At 40.4% G+C, this 24,102-nt stretch overlaps 1 protein-coding gene across 12 annotated transcripts in view; it reads right to left on the bottom strand.

The window, feature by feature from the left end:
- SLC4A4 (solute carrier family 4 member 4) overlaps positions 1–24,102 on the bottom strand; it is a 375,082-nt gene that overhangs the window by 31,530 nt on the left and 319,450 nt on the right. For all 12 annotated transcript variants that reach the window (XM_077276704.1, XM_077276710.1, XM_077276720.1 and 9 more), the window contains 6 exons: positions 20,191–20,365; positions 15,837–15,970; positions 15,369–15,640; positions 7,828–7,907; positions 3,736–3,927; positions 663–776 (listed from right to left, as the gene is read on the bottom strand). In XM_077276704.1, coding sequence (XP_077132819.1) covers positions 663–776; positions 3,736–3,927; positions 7,828–7,907; positions 15,369–15,640; positions 15,837–15,970; positions 20,191–20,365 — 967 coding nt within the window. The remainder of the gene's footprint in view (positions 1–662; positions 777–3,735; positions 3,928–7,827; positions 7,908–15,368; positions 15,641–15,836; positions 15,971–20,190; positions 20,366–24,102) is intronic.

Genomic DNA, 24,102 nt, shown 5'->3' with positions numbered 1-24,102 from the left:
CCTAACCATGACACTAATATTGCATCGTCTAAACAGGCAGTCAATCATTCGATGAATGAGCAAAATGCTCACACAAAAAACATCATTATTGGCCAAAAAAAACAGGTAATGTGCTAAAGATAACATGATACTAAATGGGCAAAGAACGATAGTATTAACGATCATCGTGTGCAAGTTGACCTAATCATAAAGATTAGAGTTCTTCACACTGGAGTCACACACCTCTGATTCACGTGCATTACACGAGAAATTTCACTCCAGTCAGGTACTGGAGTGTGAGTTCTGATATAGGGAATGCCACAGCCCATCAAGAATTAGATGAGCTATGGTGTCTTTCCCCCATCGTGTCCCCCGCCCTGTCCCAGCTCTGCAGCATTTTGGTGGAGTAAGGAGAAACTGGGCTGAAAATGCCAACAGTCGCAAAATTTAAGCACAATGCTGCACTAAAATTTTACTATGTTTCAAAGTTTTTAAGCCACAATTCTGACATGAAAGCTTTGATGAAACTGGCCCAATCTTTGTTGGCCTATTTAAATAGGCCATTAAAAGACCACAGATCAGACTATATAGAGCCAATCATTTTTATCAACTTAGAGTGGTTTGTGTAAAAATGCTATAAGCTTGTGATGCCATAATACTATATCATCAGATATACCACTTACCTTAAATTCACTCGGAACAATAAGCTTTGGTGTATCAACTCCAACCAGGGCATCAATTCCACAGAAGATAAAAATTGAAAGAATTATGGCAAAGTCACTGATGAGTTTTCTGGCCTAAAATGAAAGATAAATGCTAGTTTGAGGTCAGTCATCATAAAATAAGCAACTGAAATGTCCATTATGAGGCATGTGATCACATGAAATGTCCATAGGGCATTGTTTTTCCATGTTCTTATGCTCCTCTACGAATAACTGAAGTGAAATTTATCAATGGAGAATGCCCTGATTTATATCTATCCAGTATACAGTACATGCTAAAAAGTATTCACTCCTTCAAGAATACTCATATTGTATTGCAGAACCAAACTTTATCTAAATTTTTACACTAATATACTTCATTTTTCTTATTTTCTGTAATTGGTCAGTGACGATTTTTGTGTGTAATAGTTATACAGGCAATTATTGTAAATGACTTTGCAAAGATTTTCACATTAAAAGATGTTTATTGTTTCCATTTGCTAGATAAGAAAGGAAGACCAATATTTAGGTAGAAACGGGAAATTAAACTGTATTTATAAAACTATAACTTTATTTTGTTCCCTTATTTTTCATTTTCACAATGTATTTTTGTAACTGAAATAAAAATATATTACATTTTCTATATGTTATTAAAATTCTGAACACTAACATTCCCTATTATCCTATATGCTTAACACAATATCCTACATGTTTTAAGCATTAATATTACAATATGGGTTTTCGTTATTTGAGAAAATAAGCGCTCCACAGGAAGTCATATTGCTGGAGTCAATGAAGAACATTCGCTTTTCTTTCACATCTTCTGAAAGCAACATTTCTATTTAAGTGACCTCAAAAGTAAAAGTTTAATGTTGGTAAGAATTTGCTTGAGTGAACTGTCTATTACCTGATACTTTAATGAACTGGCTACAAGTAATGTCTGTACGCAGGCTTTGTTTCTACAGCTCAGCATAGCACTGAGTGATCCCATACATTTCTGTCGGGCAAAACTGTGGTATCGCTTTCGGGATCGCACACAAAGAAGGAACTGGTGCAATTTAAAAGGGTCGAGCTCATTACAAGGAAAGCTATTGTTAATGCAGGCAGCATATGCAAGCAGTTTTAGTACTGATGGGAAGAAGAGAAGTACAGACCTAAAAACTACCTAAACTCGGAACCTTAAAAATGATTACATTTAATTTTCTGGATTTATATATATCCAATATAAACTCAGGATCCAAGGCGTAACATTTCTCCTTGGAGAGTGACATGTCAAGCCTGACATGCCAAGGTGAGGAGACTTTCAAGCCTTACAATGCTCCTCTGGGAAATATGCAAATTGTCTCTTCAGAGAGCAAGAGGAATAGAACTCTAGTCACACCTATAGAAAATAGCAATCCTAAAATTCAATATTGACTCTCTAACTAGCTTTGCCACATGGCTTAGTATAAAAGCCAAAACCAAAATCTCAAATTGCAGTTACTGTGTTTCGGGGCACTGCCTTTCGTCAGTGAAAGTGTGAGATCTAGTTTGGATGGGTGAGAGGCATCTGACCGAGATCCAAAGGATAATGTTTCTTCTTGCAGAGTGTGAAATGTCAAGCCTGATATGCCAAGGTGAGGAGACTTTCAAGCCTTGCAATGCTTCTCTGGGAAATATGTACATTGTCTCTTCAGAGAGGAAGAGGACTAGAACTCTAGTGTCACCTATTGGAAGTAGCAATCCTAAAAGTCAATATCGACTCTCTAACGAGCCTTGCCACGTGACCTAGGATAAAAGTCAAAACCAATTCAGAAAGGTAAATGTAAGATTTTTGGGGTTCTGTAACTCTAGTTAAACAATAATATCAGGGAAAATGCCATGTGGTCACACATTTCTCCTGCAGTGGTCGAATAAGGAGAAACCGATGAAATGAATGGTGAGCAATGCTGATTTGCCAAGCCCAATAGAAGTAGAGCTAGCTTGCAGATGAGTGTCCCAAGTGGGGGATTCAACAATATTCTATACATATGCTTTAGTAAAGCTTATAAAAAGGGTTTGTCATGGTAGGACCTTTAAGAGCTGTTCAGGGATCAAGATATTGATGACTTATCCTTAGAAGACACATCACCAATTGTGGATTGGTGGCGGTCCCACACTCTGCACCCCACCAGTCAGCTGACACCTGCAGCTGCAGCCACGAGAGGCTACAGCTCCATACATTGTGTATTTGCTATTACAAGGTACTACAGCTCAAATTAATGTGATCTGAGCTGCAGTACTTGCAGGATATCTAAGGATAAATCATCAGTATCTTATATTTTTATTATTTATTCAGTTATTCAGTTATTTGTTATGTTACTTGAATTAGCTCATTATGTTCTATTTGGTTGTAAGTATATATTTCAGTAAAAGACATGCAAAGGATGGAATCTATAAAATGCATTTGTCTGTGTGCCATCTTGTAAGTTAACGTGTTTTATGTGGGTGCTTTTCGTGCATAACTTATCAATTTCACAGACAATGTTATATGTTGTGCAATGAACAATATCTGTTTATTTCCTTAATTTTTAGTTGGAGTTGAGCAAAAGTTTTGGGATTTTAAAAGAAAAAAACAAAAAACAAATATATTTGTGCTTACATTCGCCAAGCAAACCGACGTGCAGTTAAAACGGACATGAAAGCATGTGACATCTGCCAGAAAAAGACAACTCCACAATGTTCTGCCAAACAAATGGAGCAAACACAATTTTAAATTCCCCTTCTGAACTTTAAACAGAAGCATCTATAAGGTGATCATAAAAGGTGTGCTGTAAAAGCAGTCTTCTGTGGCTTACTAGCTGGGAGTTAGATATTCCGCTACAGAAGTGACAGGTACACTTCAAAGGAATGAGATTAGGCACACAAAACAATATGTCAGCTCCTTTTTATGGACTGTGTCTGGACTTAAACTGATGAGGGATTTTTTTTCTTGCCAAGCATAGATGATAGTAATCAGAGAGCAATTAATCTTCACATATTATTATATGCAGACTTATCTTAACATTTTTATTAACTGCTGGAGCGAGATACTTACCGTGGTTGGGAAATAGCGGCTGGTTTTGAATTTCTTCAGAGCCATGGAGCAGGTGTATGTGCCAAAGAACAAGATGAAGGACATTAAAGTGATATCAGGAACATATTTGCAGTTGTTGCCTATCAGTTGGCCACCATACTTCACACATTGTTTCTTCGTTAGGGAAGACCAAACAATTGTTTCGTTGTGATGCTGCAAATAAACAACGTGTTTCATATGATATATAATATGAAATACCTACAAATCACCATGAATTTTATCTGAAGCTCAATATCTAAACTTTAGCTGTAGTGGTTTGTCACCAGAAATGCAATTTCAAGTTCCAAACACCAATGTAAAAGGTGTAACATGGCCCCAAATATCATACATCACTTATAGTACCACTTGGGTCCTTCTGTGCCTTGCCACGCTATTCATTGTCTATAAGATTGACTAAGATTTCCAAAAGCATCATTCGACTATCTTCATCAGTGTCATAGAACTAGACTGAAGCAGAAGAGGCATCCAATGCCTCCTAGTTCAACATTATTATAAATGATCTGGATAATGGAACTGAAGGTACACAAATTTGCAGACGATGCGAATCTAGGAGGGATAGCTAACACCAGAGAAGACAGAGAAAGGATTCAGAAGGATCTAGATAAGCTGAACAATGGGCAGCGACTAATAGAATGATATTTAACAGAGAGAAATGGAAGATGCTACATCTGGGCAAGAATAACAAAAATTACATCTACAGAATGAGAGGAATAGAACTAATTAACAGCATGTATGAAAAGACGTGCTTATACTAATAGATCACAGCCTACACATGAGTCAACAGTGTGATGCAGCAGCAAAAAAGTTAAACACACTTTTAGGATGTATTAAGAGAAGCATAGAGTCTAGATCACATGAAGTAATTATCCCCCTTTACTCCTCTTTGGTAGGAGCTCATTAGGAATACTGTGTCCAGTTCTGGGCACCACATTTTAAAAAAGACATTGAGAAACTGGAGCAAGTTCAGAGAAGAGCTACCAGGATGGTGAGTGGACTGCAAAGTGTGTTCTACGAGGAACAGTTAAAGGATCTGGGAATGTTTAGCTTGCAAAAAAGAGGGCTAAGGGGAGCTGTCTACAAATATCTGAAGGGATGGCGCAGTGTAGAGGGATCATCCTTATTCTCATTTGCACATGGAAACACGAGAAACAATGTAATGAAACTGAAAAGGAAAAGATACAGTTTAGATATTAGAAAAAACTCTTTGACAGTGAGGGTGATCAATGAGTGGAACAGGCTGCCACAAGAGGTGGTGAGTTCTCCTTCAAAGGAAGTCTTCAAACAGAGGCTGGACAGAGATCTGTCTGTGATAGTTTAGTGAATCCTGCATTGAGCAGGGGGTTGGACATAATGACCCTGGAGGTTTCTTCCAATTCTAACATTCTATTATTCTATGAATCTATGATAGCTGCAGTCAGTGAAATCCAGAAGACATGAGTCCTCAGTTATGGCAATGGATGGAGATCCCAGAAGTTACATCTGTCACCTACCCAGTGGATACAAGAACATTTTTGGAGATCAGAAAAGTCCTTTAAGCAACAATGCAGAATGGTTGGCCAGCTAAGCAAATTCTTATCCTCTCTTGCTGACAATTTTATCTTCCAAAAGGTAGGGGAGAAAACAAAGGGATCTGCTACCTTGGATCTAATCCTTATAAACAGGGAGGAAATGGTTGAGGAGGTAAGAGTGGCTGAGCCCCTAGGAGCTAGCAACCATGCTATTTTAGAATTTTGGATAACTAGAGGAGGAAGACCTGTGAAGACTCAGACTTCAAGGTTAGATTTCAGAAAGGCAGATTTTAAGGGGCTCAGAAAGAGAATTGGAGGGATCCAATGGCTGGATATCCTTAAGGACAAAAATGTCCAGGAAGAATGGGAAATCTTGAAAAATGAGATTCCCAAGGCTCAATCATTAACAATTCCAAAAAGAGAGCTGAATACAAAGCATTTAAGGAAACCAGGAAGGATGAACAGAGAACTTAAACACGTGCTAAAAAGGAAGAAAGAAATGTTTATCAAATGGAAAGAGGGAGGCATATCTAAAGAAGAATATAATGCTGTCTGCAGAACCTGCAGGGCACAAATCAGATTATCTAAAGCTGACAATAAATTAAGGCTTGCAAGAGACGTCAAAAGCAATAAAAAAGGATTTGGGGGATATGTCAAAAGTAAAAGAAAAGTCAAAGATGCTATAGGATTTTTACAGGATCAAAATTATGAAATGGTAAAAAAAGATGTTGAGAAGGCCGAACTGTTAAATTCCTATTTTGCATCTGTTTTCTCTCAGAAAGGAAATGTAACATCAACTGATCTTCACTGTTCTATAAAAGGAATAAAATAAACCAGGATATCTATAAACAGAAAGATAGTGAGGAAACACTAAGCTAACAAACAAATTCAAGTCTCCATGTCCAGATGAATTACACCCCAGAGTACTGAATGAGATAGCAGAAGAAATTTTTTAACCACTCTACATAATCTTTTAAAATTCTTGGAGAACAGGAGAAGATCCAGTAGACTGGAGAAGAACAAATGTTCCAATCTTACAAAAAGGGGAAGAAGGTGCACTCAGGGAACTATAGGCCGGTGAGTCTGACTTCTATACTAGGAAAGATCTTTGAACAAATTATTAAACAACATGTATGTAAGTACCTGGATGAATAAAGTGATTAACCAGAGTCAGCATGAGTTTGTAACTAATAAGTCATGTCAGACTAACTTAATTTCCTTCTATGACAGAATCACTGACTGGGTGGATCAGGGAAATGCTGTAGATATAGTATATATTTACTTCAGCAAAGCATTTGACAATGTATCTCACACCATCCTTATTGAAAAAATGACTAAGTATGGAATGGACAAGGCAACTGTTAGGTGGATTCATAACTGGCTTAGTGATCGGACCCAAAGAGTGGTCGTAAATGGCTGCACATCCAGTTGGAAGAATGTCTCAAGTGGGATACCACAAGGTTCTGTCCTAGGCCCTGTATTGTTCAGCATCTTTATCAATGATTTTTATGAAGGAATTGAGGGTACACTCATTACATTTGCTGATGACACAAAGCTAGGAAGGATAGCTAATACTAGAGAAGAGACAGAGGATTCAAAAAGATAAACTAGGGCAGCAGGCAGCAACTAACAGAATGGTTTTTAACAGGGAAAAATGCAAAGTACTACATCTGTGCATTAAAAATGAAAAAAGCATATACAGAATGGGAGGAATAGGGCTAAGCAACAGCACGTGTGAAAAAGACTTGAGTATACTAATAGATCATAAACTGAACATGTGATGCAGCAGCAAAAAAGGCAAATACAATTCTGGGATGTATTAACAGAAGCATACAGTCTAGATCACGTGAAGCCATTATTACCCTGTACTCATCTTTCGTCAGACCTCATCTGGAATACTGTGTCCAGTTTTGGGCACCACATTTTAAACAAGACATCAACAAACTCAAGCAAGTTCAGAGAAGAGCGACCAGAATGGTGACCGGCCTGCAAACCATGTCCTATGAGGAACGGTTACAGGATTTGGGAATGTTTAGCTTGCAAAAAAGAAGACTGAGAGGAGACTTAACAGCTGTCTACAAATATCTCAAGGGCTGTCACATTGTATAAGGATCATCTTTATTCTCATTTGCACAAGGAAAGACTAGAAGCAATGAGATGAAACTGAATGAGAAAAGATACATATTAGATATCAGAAAAAACTTTTTGACAGTTAGCATGATCAATGAGTGGAACAGGCTGCCACAAGAGGTGGGGAGTTCTCCTTCAATGGAAGTCCTCAAACAGAGGCTAGACAGACATCTGTCTGGGATGATTTAGTGAATCCTGCTTTGAGCAGGGGGTTGGACCAGATGACCCAGGAGGTCCCTTCCAACTCTACCATTCTATGATTCTATGATCTAGAAATCTGGGTAAATACACCTGAAGAAGTTAGGATAGAGACCAATTGGGTGTTACTAGGATTTCTAAACAGACACTGTCAGGGGGTACTGCCAATTGCTAACTCCGACCACAGTTTTCCAGAGCTTACAGTAAGAATACTTACGGGATCCTCTGTGGTTGCAAAGGTGGTGGAAAGGAAGTCATGGGGTATTTCTGTTGTCTCATTAAATAGTGAACTGTTACCTGAAAAGAAAGAAGTGCTTTACAATAATTCAATAAAATTACTATAGATCATAATTAACAAATCATAATCAGCCATTTGCTAATATACCGTATATACTCGAGTATAAGCCGACCCGAGTATAAGCCGACCCCCCTAATTTTGCCACAAAAAACTGGGAAAACTTATTGACTCGAGTATAAGCCTAGGGTGGAAAATGCAGCAGCTACCGGTGAATTTCAAAAATAAAAATAGATGCTCTGCACCGTTCATTATGGCCCCATAGATGCTCCATATAAAGCTGTGCCACATATACAATGCTCTGCACCGTTCATTATGGCCCTATAGATGCTCCATATAAAGCTGTGCCATATATGCTCTGCACCGTTCATTATGGCCCCATAGATGCTCCACATAAATCACACTGATCAGTCAGAGCGGAGAGACGCCGGGAAGACAGAGCGGCGCCCGGCGTGTGGAACGAGGACAGGTGACTATGCGATACTTACCTGCTCCCGGCGTCCCGCTCCTCCTCCGGACAGCTGGTCTCCGGGTGCCGCAGCCTCTTCCTCTATCAGCGGTCACCGGCACCGCTGGAGAAATGACTATGCGGCTCCACCCCTATGGGAGTGGAGTCCATATTCATAAGTTTAATGAGCGGTCCCACGTGACCGCTGTACAGGGGAAGAGCTGCGACACCCGGAGACAGTGAGACGGGCAGGGGGAGCGTCAGGATCTCCGGGACTAGGTAAGTATGCCTCAGCGCCCTCTCCCCCTCACCCGCCGACCCGGCCACAGACCGTGACTCGAGTATAAGCCGAGAGGGGCACTTTCAGCCCAAAAATTTGGGCTGAAAATCTCGGCTTATACTCGAATATATACGGTATATCTTTGTACTTGGTGCACATATTGGAAGCTTTTTCCAGTGTATACACAGTCTAAATTGCTTTCATTCGTTGCAATAAACACATCATTTATAGTGACTATTGTAATCGGATTCTTATTCTTTTCTCAGACTTGATCTAAATAAACTCAATTTTGTTATGGAACAAATCATTTTTTCCCATAAATAGGAAAAGCTGAATTGTTCTCTTCGTTTTTCTAGAATAATGAACCATAATTATAATCATTTTTAAAAATAAACAGCAGGAAACACAAATCTTTTCTGCACTTAAAAATAATTTAGATTTGGTACTTAAATAAAAATTCCAAACATTATTTTGTGTTTAACCCCTTCGCCCCAAAACCTGTTTTCACCTTCCTGACCAGACCAATTTTTACAATTCTGACCACTGTCGCTTCAATGGATCCCACTGATTCTGAGAAAGTTTTCTCATGGCATATTGTAATTCATGATAGAGGTAACATTTATTTGATATGACTTGTGTTTATTTGTGGAAAAAAATTGGAAATTTGGTGAAAATTTTGAAAATTTAGCAATTTTCAAACTTTTAATTTTTATGCCCTTAAATCAGAGAGTCATATCGCACAAAATGCACACTGCACAAATGCAAAATGCACAAAATGCACAAGACATTTCCCACATGTCTACTTTACATCAGCACAATTTAGGAAACATAATTTTTTTGTTAGGACGTTATAAAGGTTAAAAGTTGACCAGCGGTTTCTCATTTTTACAACAAAATTTGCAAAACTATTTTTTTTAGGGACCACCTCACATTTGAAAAGACTTTGAGGGACCTGTATGACAGAAAATACCCAAAAGTGACACCATTCTAAAAACTGCACCCCTCAAGGTATTCAAAACCACATTGAAGAAGCACCATTCAGGTGCTTCACAGGAATTTTTGGAATGTGGAAGGAAAAAATAAACATTTATTTTTCTTTCAGAAAAAAATTCTCTTAGAACAATTTTTGCAAGGATAATAGTAGAAAATGGGCAATACAATTTGAGTGTAATATAGGAAAATACACCAGCGCTACCTGACAAAAATCACTAAGCTGCAGGAACCAGGACAGAAAGGGGCTGATACTGTCAATAAAACAATGCGAGAATAAAAACGAATGGATCCGCGCTACAGTGATAATAGACAAGCAAAGATACACCTGGATGTGTACTAAAATGCCTGGAAGGTGCTCCGCTAGATAGATACACAGTGTGTCAATAAATAGATAATGCAGGGGTAAAGGAAATGTGTGCCGCAGCACAGCACAACAGACACCATGGACCAACCTAAATTGAATAAAAATACAACTGGGACCAGAAATGTGTATGTGCCCAGAGGGCCAGAACAGTAAATGAATAGCGGACTCACCGTATTTAATGGGGACTCAATGTATGGTGGAGGGTGATGTCCGGATGAGATGGCGGGGTCCGTCTGGTGGGTGTGCAGGCAAGCACACGGGCGAGCAGGGGAAGGTAACCGCAGAGTGGCGTGCGTTGCGGAAGCTGCGTAGAGCCAGGGACAACTCCGGCCGGTAGCGTCCGTGTGCTTGCCTGCACACCCACCAGACGGACCCCGCCATCTCATCCGGACATCACCCTCCACCATACATTGAGTCCCCATTAAATACGGTGAGTCCGCTATTCATTTACTGTTCTGGCCCTCTGGGCACATACACATTTCTGGTCCCAGTTGTATTTTTATTCAATTTAGGTTGGTCCATGGTGTCTGTTGTGCTGTGCTGCGGCACACATTTCCTTTACCCCTGCATTATCTATTTATTGACACACTGTGTATCTATCTAGCGGAGCACCTTCCAGGCATTTTAGTACACATCCAGGTGTATCTTTGCTTGTCTATTATCACTGTAGCGCGGATCCATTCGTTTTTATTCGGGCAATACAATTTGTTGTGCAATTTCTCCTGAGCATGCCCATACCCCATATGTGGGGGAAATCTACTGTTTGGGCACAATGCAGGGCTCAGAAGGGAAGGAGCGCCATTTGACTTTTTGAATGTAAAATTTGCTGGAATAATTAGAAGATGCAATGTCATGTTCGGAGAGCCTCTGATGTGCTTAAACAATGGAAACCCTCCACAATTGACCCCATTTTGGAAACTAGACCTCTTTGGGAACTTATCTAGATGTGTATTGGGCACTTTAAACCCCCAGGTGCTTCACAGAAGTTTATAATGTTAAGCCATGAAAATAAAAAAAATCACATTTCCCGCAAAAATCTTTTTTAGCTCCAAATTTTGTATTGTCACAACGGTAACAGGAGAAAATGGAATCCAAAATTTGTTGTGCAATTTCTCTTGAGCTCACAGATAGCCCATATGTCATTGAAAACTACTTTTAGGCACAGTGCAAGGTTGAAAAAGGACAGATTTTGCTGCACTTGTTTGACGGTGTCATGTTACATTAGCAGAGTGTCTGAGATGCCAACACAGCAGAACCCCCCATATGTGACCCCATTTTAAAAACTAAGCCTCTCAATGAATTCATGTAGGGGTGCAGTGATTATATTGACACCACAAGTGTGTCACAGACTTTTATACAATTGAGCAGTGAAGATAAAATAACTTACATTTTTACCACCAAGATTGTGCGTTAGCCCCAATTTTGCATTTTCATACTGGAAAATGGGTAAAACTGACACCCACATTTGTCCCACTATTTCTACTGAACGTGGCAATACCATATATGTGGCTGTGCAGTACTACTTAGCCATATGGAGAGACTCTGGAGGGACACAGCGCTATTTGCCCCCGGAGCCCAGATTTTTCTAGAATAGTTTGCGAATTCCATATAAAGAGCTTCTAAGTGCTAGGAAAGCAGAGTTCCCCCTCTGCTTCACACCTGAATGCATTTGTTGGCAAATACAGGGTGGTCCAAAAGTATGTTTACAGTATGGGTAATAGGGTTATGAAGGGGGAGATTTATCAAACATGGTTTTTGGGGTTCAAAGTTCTCACCACACATCTAGATAAGTTTCTTGGGGGTCACTTGTGGGGGGTTTCTACTGTTTAGGCACATCACCGGGCTTTACGCAACATGACGCCCGCAGACCATTCCATCAAAGTCTGCATTCTAAAACGTCACTACTTCTCTTCCGAGCTCCGACGTGCGCCCAAACAGTGGTTTACCCCCACATATGGGGTATCAGAGTACTCAGGACAAACTAGACAACAAATTTTGTGGTCCACTTTCTCCTTTTACCCTTCGGAAAATAAAAAATTGTTGCTAAAAGATCATTTTTTTGACTAAAAAGTTAAATGTTCATTTTTTTCTTCCATGTTGCTTCTGCTGCTGTGAAACACCTGAAGGGTTAATAAACTTCTTGAATGTGGTTTAAAAGGTGCAGTTTTTAGAATGGTGTCACTTTTGGGTATTTTCAGCCATATTGAACCCTCAAACTGACTTCAAATATGAGTTGGTCCCCAAAAAAATGGTTTTGTAAATTTTGTAATTTTGTAAACATGAGAAATAGCTTGTCAACTTTTAACCCTTATAATTTCCTAACAAAAAAAAATATTGTTTCCAAAATTGTGCTGATGTAAAGTAGACATATGGGAAATGTTATCTCTTAACTATTTTGTGTCACATATCTCTCTGGTTTAACAGAATAAAATTTCAAAATAAATAATAATAAAAATAAATGTTATTATTTTCTGTCCACCTACTTTTGGACCACCCTGTATATTGCGAGCACTCAGTATGCATGACTATAATAATAATCTTTATTTTTATATAGTGTTAACATAATCCGCAGCGCTTTACAGTTTTGCACACATTATCATCGCTGTCCCCGATGGGACTCACAATCTAGATTCCCTATCAGTATGTATTTGGAATGTAGGAAGAAACCGGCGTACTTGGAGGAAACCCACGCAAACGCGAGGAGATGATACAAACTCCTTGCAGATGTTGTCTTTGGTGGGATTAGAACCCAGGACTCCAGCGCTGCAAGGCTGTAGTGCTATCCACTGAGCCACCGTGCTGTGTCATACAAGTGTGCTGCACTGAATTAGACCAGAATTGGAACTGAAGGTAACTGGAACCACTTTAACAGTAAACAGTGTTTTTGTTTGTCTTTACTCTCACTCCTATAGTTTTCCACTTTCTACTAACCCCCCCTTATCCCGATGCCTAGTAACGAACTGGTCATCTCTCCTTCCATCCTCATCATCCATCTTACCTACTCCTCAGAACTGTTCCTCAACATGCAATCCTCTGTCTCGGTCTATATGTGGTACTAGTGTTCTAGTCCTCTTCCTCTCTTAACAGACAATTTGCAGTCCTCTGTCTCCAAACAGAGACAGCCACCTCATGACCTCTCCTGCTCCCACCTACTAACACTTTCTCTGCTCCTCTTTACTGCAGGTGATATCTCTCCAAATCCTGGTCCTTCTCACCACATCTCCACAGTCACTTCTACCTCCCGTCCACAGTCTATCACAAAGTTTCGCAACTTTTCTATCCTTATACTCATTAGCCCAGCCCCACTTACTCAGTTCCACTAACTGAATGACATGATTAAGATGTAAACCCTGAATGATCCATTCACTATAATGAGGCAGCAGAGTTACTCTGGACTACGTCTGGCCTCTTTTCAGCGGTGTCCTTCTTTTCCAAGACACAAAAAAGTATGGCTGGCCACACTTTTATGAATGCTTAAAAAGATAGACACCCCTGGATCATAGGCCAGACAGCGTCCTCAGTGTCTCCATCTGCCTCATTATCATGAATCTTCCACCAGGAGCTCTGTCTGAATCACGTATTTCAGAGATTTAAGGTATGTGCACACGTCAGGATTTCTTGCAGAAATTTCCTGAAGAAAACCGGAAATTTTCTGCAAGAAATCCGCATGCTTCTTTTCGCATTTTTTTCCCATTTTTCTGCATTTTTTTTAGCATTTTGCAAGCGTAATTAGCTTGCAGAATGCTAAAGTTTTCCAAGCGATCTGTAGCATCGCTTGGAAAACTGATTGACAGGTTGGTCACACTTGTCAAACGTAGTGCGTGACAAGTGTGACCAACTTTTTACTATAGATGCAGCCTATGCAGCATCAATAGTAAAAAGATATAATGTTAAAAATAATAAAAAAATTAAAAAAAGGTTATACTCACCCTCTGATGGCCCCCGATCTCCTCAGCTGTTGCTTTGTGTGTAGGACTTGCGATGACGTCGCGGTCACATGACCGCGACGTCACGGTCACATGACCGCGACGTCATCGCAGGTCCTTCACACAGAGCATCTATAGGAACGGAAGAGAGAGCATGCACCGATGAGAGGCGGAAAGACTCTGGGGTCATCAGAAGGTGAGTATATCACTATTTTTTATTTTAATTCTTTTTTTTTACCAATTATATCATGCCCAGTCCGTGGAGGAGAGTCTCCTCTCCTCCACTCTGGGTACCAACCGCATATGATCTGCTTACTTCCCGCATGGTGGGCATAGCCCCATGCGGAAAGTAAGCAGATCAATGCATTCCTATGTGTGCAGAATCCCCGCGATTCCGCAAATTAATGAACATGTTGCTTTTTTTTCTGCGATGCGATTTTTTCGTGGAAAAAAATGCAACATTTGCACAAGATATACGGAATACACTGAAAATAATGGGAGGCATATGTAAGCGTTTTTTTCGCATTTTTATTGCGAAAAAAACGCAAAAAATCCTGAACGTGTGCACATACCCTTACAGAGAAACCCTGGTGTAAGCGCTCAGTGTAGAGAGCAAGATAAATATGAGCTGAGCCTTACTGCGATTTTTGGGAGACCTACTAAACAAATCAACCCTATGTCAAGAGTTGGTTTTATTTACTTTTTGCACTGTATAAGTGATTAGATGACTGTGGGATTTCATTTATACCAGATTTATAAGTGATAAGCAGCTCACTGTCAACAGACAATGTTCATAGAGAACCTAGGGTGGGCTGGGCTAGCTTTCTCGGCTTTGGTTAATGCAACATCTAAGAACTCTGTGGCACAACTGCTGCATCTAGTAAGCTAAGTGATACATCGTTGGAATCAGGGCCTTTTTTTCTTCATTTTTCTGATTTCAAATGAGGATGCATAAACCTGGAGACAGCTTCCCTTTTAAAGGGATGACCATTTCTTGATTCCTGGCAGTTTGGGAAGTGATGACATCCCATTCATTATTCAAATGACTGCTACAGCCAATCACTGGCTTTAAAATTTAAACTTATATGATGTAATGCACATGACCACTGAGGCCAGTGACTGGCTGCAGCTGTCAGGTTGATGATGAATGGTGCATCTTTCCTTCTAGCTCAAGCAGGGAACACCAAAGTTGTACACCTAGATCGGTCAATTCAAAAGGTAACTAATGTCTGTCTCTTTACTGTGTACCATATCCAATTAGTTTCCCATTATTTAAAAAGCTTGGAACAAACACATATGTTACCCCTAGCCCAGTTTCAAACACTCTGAGCAACTCCTATAAGTAGCAGTACATTTAATTAATTATGTATTACTATGTAGCTGGAAAAATATAATTACAAGGCACCAGTTAAGCTCTCAGCATTTCATAACCAAGAAGATTTTAATGCTTACTTGGATCTGGTGGAAGACAAGCGCAATTAAACAGGGTGACATCACCCACTCTGTAATGGGAGTTGATTGGGTAATAATCTGCAAAGTGGATCATCTTCTTAAAAGCATCGTAAATGAAGATGAAGCTGATGAGACAGGCAAACCCTTCTTCTGTAAACCGTGTAAAGTACTTGACAAGTGAGCTAGCATCCGTGGCCACTAGGATGAGGCATAAGAAAGCTGACCACAGGCCAATCCACAAGCGGAACTCCAAGTAATTGAAGTCATTATCTCTGGAAAATGAAACCATGAATGAGGTCATCTGATAAGAAGAACACAATAAAGCAAGATGATATGGAGCATAACAATCAGAAAAAGCCCATAACTATAAATTACTAGTAAAATGTGACATTTATCAATTTGACATTTCTCACGATCACAATCTGTATTCTCTATAGATGGCTGAAGAGAGTGAAACCCGTGACTTACTTGCTAAAGTTGAATAAAAGCCTCTCAAACACAAGGACGGGGCCCGTACTACTCAGGATTGTTAGTGGTTGGCCAGCAAAAAGGCAAAAAACAGCACCTGAAACTGCAGTGCCAAGGAAGCTCTCCAGCACACCCTGAGAAAGAAGAATATCATCTGAAGGCACATACATTAATTCATTACATAACTCTCTAAAGAAATATTCTATACATTTTCAAGAAAAGAAGTACTTTGCTTACGTATGACAAGTTCTGAATTAAGCGACAAGAGAATGTTACAAATTCTGATTTACTGCCATTAAAAATGCAAACATAAGCATAAAAATACTGCATAGCAGTCTTTAATATACTGGGTAACAAAGATTTTACATTTACATGGATATATAATTTTTCAAGAGCAATGCCCCAAATGTAAAAATAAAGAGATATTTATCATTATTGTAACTATGAATATTTGGACATTATATACAGCTCTGGAAAAAATTAAGAGACCACTGCAAAATTTGACTGATTTTTCTCTTTCTAGGTATATTTTTTAGTAAAATGTAAATTGTTCTTTTATTCTATAAACCTCTGATAACATCTCCGAAGTTCCAAGCAATAAATTTTGGATTTTTTTTCTGACAGAGAAAAATGGTCAATATTAAAAAAAACAGGGCTTTCAGACCTCAAATAATGCAAAGAAAACAAGCTCATAATTATCTAAAAACAACAATATTAATGTTTTAACTCAGGAAGAGTTCAGAAATCAATACTTTGTGGAATAACCATGATTTGTAATCACAGCTTTCATGCATCTTGGCATGCTTTCCACCAGTCTTTCACACTGCTCCTGGCACAAAAATTTAAGCCGTTTTTCTGTTTGATGGCTTGTGACTAATCCATCATCCTCTTGATTACATTCCAGAGGTTTTCAATGGGGTTCAGGTCAGGAGATTGGGCTGCCCATGGCAGGGTTTTGATGTGGTGGTCTCTTAATTTTTGCCAGAGCTGTATATTTGCTTGAACAGCTGCATTACAAAAATGACATTGTGTATATGCATACTATGCATACTGTACATATACATATACTGTTTGCGTTATGTGCATGTGCGTATTTTACATACAGCATGCTTGTGTGCAGTTTTGAACTATGTGCATGCATGTGTAATGTGCTAACGTATGTACTGTATAATGTACTAACATGTCCATATTTTACACAGTGGTGCTTGAAAGGTTGAGAGCCCTTCTGAATTCTCCATACTTCAGCATACCTTTCACCTTAAACTGAATAATATTATTACAAAAGTTATAAAAGTAGAGAAAGAGACCCAAATCAAACTAATAAGTAAAAAATAAGATAATTTGTAATTTTATAAATGAGGAAAATGGTCTAATATTACATGGTCCAATATTACATGGTCCACTACTAGGCCAACCCCTTCTCAATCTGAATGTTTGCCCCCATTAAAATAAAAACACCTATACTCACCTCCTGTGCTGTTTCAGCGGTGTCGGCACTCACCTTGCAGTTAAACCTATATCTGCAGGATAACAGCCTTTTTTTCATATGGCAAGTTCTGTTTAAAGGGGTTGTCCACTGCTAAGACTTACAAGTAATAAGTAATCAAGAGGAAGTGGGAGAGTAACCCTAGCTCTCACTTGATTATTTATTACTTAAAAAGCAGATGCAGCTCTCACTTCCTCTTGATTACCTATTAGTTAAAGAGCAGCTGCAGCTCTCACTTCCTCTTGATTACAGCAGCACCTCTCACTTCCCCGTGAATTATTTATTACTTAGAGAGCAGCTGCAACTCACTTCCTCTTGATTACATAGTGAACAGCAGCACCTCTCACTTCCCCGTGAATGATTTATTACTTAGAGAGCAGCTGCAACTCTCACTTCCTCTTGATTACATAGCGAACAGCAGCATCTCTCACTTCCCCGTGAATGATTTATTACTTAGAGAGCAGCTGCAACTCTCACTTCCTCTTGATTACATAGCGAACAGCAGCACCTCTCACTTCCCCGTGAATGATTTATTACTTAGAGAGCAGCTGCAACTCTCACTTCCTCTTGATTACATAGCGAACAGCAGCACCTCTCACTTCCCCGTGAATGATTTATTACTTAGAGAGCAGCTGCAACTCTCACTTCCTCTTGATTACATAGCGAACAGCAGCACCTCTCACTTCCCCGTGAATGATTTATTACTTAGAGAGCAGCTGCAACTCTCACTTCCTCTTGATTACTTATTACTTAGTTAGAGAGGAGCAACACATCTCACTTCCTCTTGATTGCTTAGAGAGCAGCTGCATCTCTCACTTCCTCTTGAATACTTAAAGAGCAGCTGCAGCTCTCACTTCCTCTTGATTACTTATTACATAGAGAGCAGCTGCAGCGCTCACTTCCTCACTTCCGTGAATTATTCTGTGAATTATTTATTACTTAGAGAGCAGCTGCAGCTCTCACTTTCTCTTGATTACTTAGAGAGCAGCTGTAGCTCTCATTTCCTCTTGATTACTTATTACTTAGAGAGCAGCAGCACATTATTATTATTATTATTATTATTTATTGTTATAGCGCCATTTATTCGATGGCGCTTTACATGTGAGGAGGGGTATACATAATAAAAACAAGTACAATAATCTTAAACAATACAAGTCATAACTGGTACAAGAGGAGAGAGGACCCTGCCCGCGAAGGCTCACAATCTACAAGGGATGGGTGAGAATACAGTAGGTGAGGACATCTCACTTCCTCTTGATTACTTAAAGAGCAGCTGAAGCTCTCACTTCCTCTTGATTACTTAAAGAGCAGCTGAAGCTCTCACTTCCTCTTGATTACTTATTCATCTGAAAGCGGTGATAGTGAAACTGGCGATGATTGGGTGCAGGGCTGGGTGACTTAAAAACCTCATGTGAGAATGCAAGTGCTGGCACAGCTGGAATGGCGCTGTGGAGCACAGGGGTGGAGTATAAGTATTTTAATTTTAACGAGGGAAAACATTCAGATAAAAAATGGGTTGTCCTAGTAGTGGACAACCCCTTTAAAGGGAACCTGCCATGTGAGAAAATACTATTAACCTCCAGATATGGGATAAACCTACAGGCTAATAGTGTTCTGAGGATTACAGCCGCACTGAAAGCACAACTACCTGGTGGAAATGAACTTTATTCCTCCAGGCAGCCTTGAGTTGTAAGTTATGGAGGTACGGCTGGCGTGGCTTCAGTCAACGTTCATTTCATAGTGAGAGGTGGCTTTAACCATGCTCTGGCACTGACTGATATAAAAAACATACAAACCTCATACCACATATGAAACATGATGGTGGTATTATCACGGTTCGGGTATGCTTGGCTGCAACTGGTACCAGGAAGGCTCACAATCATTGACAGAATAATTAATTCAGAATTTTAATGGAAATTCTATCGGAAGATATCAGATCTGTCCATGAGTGGAATCTCAAGAGAATATGGGTCATGCAGCAAGACAAGGACCTAAATCTCACAAGTCGGTCTACAAAAGAATGGTTAAAGAACAGTACAATGTGGAATGGCCAAGTCATAGTCGTGATCTTAATACTAGTGAAATATTGTAGAAGGTTCTGAAGCGGGCCGTTCATAGGAGAAAACCCACCGACATAAAGCCCACCAACCTAGTTTTGTAGGTAGGAATGGGCTAAATTTTTCAAAGCCGATGTGCAGAACGAATCAACATTGCTGCACAATGAGGTCCTACCAGATACAGAAAACAAAGGTTCACATACTTTTGCCCCTCACAGACATGTTATATTGGATCACTTTCCTCAATGGAAAAAATGACAAAGTCTAATATTTTTAACTCTTTTTTTTAGCTCATTGAGTTGATTCTCTTGCTCTACTTTTATATATGGGCACAAGTATATCTCTGTTCCTATAAAGGGTGGTGAATATAAACAGACGTAAATTTCCTCAAAAAGAGATAAAGGCCAATGAAATGCCGATATATAATAATATACAAGTTCATTAAAGTAAATTATTTCATGCTGGTTGTGGGGTCATCTCAAACCCCTTTAACCACTCCTTAGAGCAGCAGTCTCCATCTGCGGCTTGTCCTAAAGTCACAGGTTCCTTAAGAGCCCTGAGTAGGAGAGTATTTCCTTAGTGAGTACAGAATATTGCACAACAGTGTACTATTAATATTTTCCCCTCATTTTTTGTACAGTTTAATTTTTGTACACGAAAGCCTATATTAATGTCATGCATCAGACCAAAACTTATCTGCAGTTAGTTCATCTTTTACATTCGATACAAATTATATTTCAATCTTATGTATATTTTCTTGTACTGTTTAGAAAACTAGCATGATACCAATGCTTAGGAAAGAAGTAAGTACCTGCATATTTTCTGTGGCATCTCCAAGAAGTCCACCAAAAGTAATAGCATTGGTCACAGTTCCCAAGTAAATAAAAAGTATGGCTGAGAGCGACTGGATGCTTAATCCGTCATAAAAGTCACTGCCAAAAAAGGGGGCCTTTCTTTTGATGTCTTCAACTAATCCTCCACAAAATCTGTTAATATAAAAATGCTAATATATTAAATAAAGTGAAGAGTCTGTCAGAGCGATACACATCAGTACTGTAATAATAAAATAATATAGTATGCAAGATATAACAATAATCTTATAATAATAACATAAAACTATCATCATAATATATAATGGTTCTAATACGTACAGAATATCCATACGCTCTTTAAAATTGAAATTGCAACATCAAGAAGGAAAAGCTGTGTAGTTATGGAATTCACAGGATCGATAGACATGGTGATAACATGTAACTGATGAAACAACAGCAGCAATATTTTCAAAACATCTTAATTTATTATTATTTATTTTACTCACTTACATAGTGCCATTAATTCCATGGCGCTTTAGAGACATTATCGGCACTGTCCCCGTAATTTAAATTCCCTATCAGTATGTCTTTGGAGTGTGGGAGGAAACCCGAGTACCCGGAGGAAACCCACACAAACACGGGGAGAACATACAAACTCCTTGTAGATGTTGTTCCAGATGGGATATGAACCCAGGACCCCAGAGCTGTAAGGCTGCCGTGCTAACCACACATAAAACCCCAATAAAATACATTTAAGTCTGTGAGTGTAACATGACAATTTGAAAAAGTTCACAGGGTATGAATACTTTTTTTAAGGTGTTGTAGCAGTGGTGGCGGGTCTCCATGGTGATCAGCAGTAAAATATAGAATAATAGTATTAACATGGGGAGTGCGGGGGTATATTGGAAACTTGCATGCTTTTTAAGCACTATCCAACTGTTTCTATTTATGAAAATGGGAGAATCGTTTATGATAAGCAGAGGTGTAACTAGGAGTTCAGCTCGGGGTGCGCATCTGAGTGCGCCCCTAAATGCAAACCTGGATTACAACTATGGTGGACGAAGGGGAACCTCAGCAGATGGCTACGCTGTTGCTGAAAATGAATTTCTACAAAACATGTAAAATTTTTGGCACCCCTGGTCAAAACTACTGTTATTAATAGTGATGAGCGAGTGTATGCGTTCGGGTTTTCCCAAGCACGCTCGGGTGGTCTGCATGATTTGTGGATGCTAGACAGGCTACACAGGCTGAATGCATGTGGGGATTCCCTAGCAACCAGGCAACCCCCACATGTACTCAGGCTGGCTAGCAGCTGTAAATTATGCAGCTGCATCGACAACAACTAAATCTCCGAGCACTCACAAATACTCGGAGACCACCCGAGCATGCTTGGGAAAACCCGAGCAAGGAGTATGCTCGCTCATCACTAGTTATTAACAGTTAAGCAAGTTGAAGATGAAATGGTCTCAAAAAGGCCTAAAGCTAAGGATGACACATTTTCTTTTTATTTTAGGCAAAAAATATATATATATTTTCAGCTATCGAAAAATTACTAAAAGGAAATGGGCGGAAGCAAAATTTTGGGCACCTTGCATGGTTAGTACCTAGTAGCACCCCCTTTTGAAAGTATCACAGATTGTAAATGGTTTTTGTAGCCAGACAAGAGTATTGCAATTCTTGTTTGAAGGATTTTCAGTCATTCTTCCTTGGAAAATTGAGTCACCGTGTATCGAGTATGAGCGTCATGAGCAAATATACAAACATTTCATAGAATCATTGAATGTTAAAGTTGGAATAGACCTCCAGGGTCATCATGTCCAACACCTTGCTCAATGCTCATTGACATGCTATCAATGAGATTAATGCTGGTCTGAGGAATGTTCTGCCAAGCTGAATATGGAGCGGCCCCCAAACGCAGGGCAGCGGGGTACTCGGTACCGGGTCCCTCGGTCTCGGTTCTAGGGGTGTCACGGTGGCCTGACCCGGTCCGTGGCCCTGCTAAGGGGCGCCCAAATAAAGGTGTAGGTGAGAGTTTGTCAAGTGTTCGTGATGCCACCTGTGGTATTCGGTCAGGGTGACCGACACTGCTAGGGGTCCACTGGGGTGATGGAATGGCAGCTAGATGGTGTAACTTCCCACAGGTGAAGTGTGTCCCCAGGGCTTCCCTTGATGAGTAGATGGTAATGGTGTAGGTCGCGGTAAATGACGAGGACACAGGGTTGCAGTCTCTTTATCTTTTTACTGAAGGCTTCGGCATCCACAATCCAGAGCACTGCTAACAGGGCTGGCTGAGACCGGCCGGTCCGAAGGCACATCCAGAGTTCCCTTTGCAGGTGGAAATCAGTAGCCTTCCTACTAGCGCCTGTGTGTTGTAGTACTTCCCTGCTGAGCACCACGGGATAGTCCTCACAACTGTCGTGTATGTTTCTGTTCTTTCTCTCCGTCCCCCAGATGGTTTGGATAGGACGCACCCGTATGACGGGGTAGGCCTGGAGTTATTTTATAGGGACCCTAGAGACACCAATCTCCCACAATTGCCTCCGTTGTCTTCATTAGGTGTAAAGGTGAGACAGCCAACCTAGAGTTAACTGCCCTGCTGTAGTTCAAAGTAATGCGTAGAGCCTATTACTTCCTCGGTGTTCCGGCAACCGGCTACGCGCCTCAGAAGGATGTTACCGATCTTATGGCAGGACTCCTTCTGGTGTTGTCTCCTTGTGCTGTGATCTCGTTTCTCACTTCTCCACAATATACTTCACTTCTTGTCCTTCCTTAGGAGACTGCCGCTATGCAGTGCAGGCGCAGCTCCGTAACAATCTGTCTCGTGCTAGGCCACTGTCAGGATCCCACACCTGACAGGTCCTCCCTGGAACTCTCCCAGGCTGCTTTCTGACTAACTTCCTATCCAACCCCCAGTTTTACCAGAGTGGGAGGAGTGGCCTAATACATAGAACCTTTTGCTCCCCCTGGTGGCCGGAGTGTGAAGTGTAGTGTGTGACACTGATACCTGGTCAGGTGAACTCCTTTAGTGCCATCAGACGTACCATCACTCCCCCTTATGGAAGAGCGACAATACTGCAACGACCAGGACTCTGGGGCGCTGCAAATACACATAGCATGCAAATCATCAAGATCAAGTACAGGAATAAGCCTTTGCAAATCCAGATATGCTGCATGCAATAGTAGCACATGGCTGTTCACAGTAAAATGAGAAACGTTAATTCATGAAGGCTTCGGCATGGCATTTTCCATGTTGTCTTCAGACTAATCATTGCATCCAAGACAAAAGCTAAACTCATCATGAAAGAGAATAGACCTCCATTCTAGTCTCCGTTGCCCTCCTGCTCTGCACTATGATGGCAATTGACAGCAGTGACGTGAGATCATAGCCCAAAGCTGTGTGAACACATTCTGATTGTCTGTGTATACACTATTTAACGCCTTAGGCTTGGTATGTGACGTCTAATTTCACTTGCAGTACAGAATGGATCATTATGCCGCTATTCTTCAACTCTGACGAGATCATGTGGGCAACTCCACAAATAGAATTTCATGAATCAACGCAATATTGGTAGTACTCACAGGATTATGTTGTGAGGTGTGAAAATGTACGGTATACGAACCTCTCTAGTCTTTCTAGTCTGGTGCAGGCGCAGTGAGCGCTGGCCGTCTGTCCTTATATGCAACCCAGCTGACTGCGCCTGCGCGGCCGCCCGTCTTGTGATTCCCAGCCCCGCAGTGACTTATGATTTATTCACATTGCGGGGCTGGGAGTCACAAGCAGGGCGGCCGCACAGGCGCAGTCAGCTGGGCTGCATATGAGGAAAGACGGCCAGCGCTCACTGCGCCTGCACCAGGCAGGAGAAAAGAGCGCAGGCGCCGGCTATTTTGAAAACAGTGGTGAGGAGGAGGCG

Source organism: Ranitomeya variabilis, chromosome 1 (assembly GCF_051348905.1).
Source record: "Ranitomeya variabilis isolate aRanVar5 chromosome 1, aRanVar5.hap1, whole genome shotgun sequence".
In the NCBI taxonomy this organism is placed as follows: Eukaryota; Metazoa; Chordata; class Amphibia; order Anura; family Dendrobatidae; genus Ranitomeya; species Ranitomeya variabilis.
The sequence above is the reverse complement of the archived record's forward strand: the minus strand, read 5'-3'. Positions and strand labels throughout refer to the sequence as shown.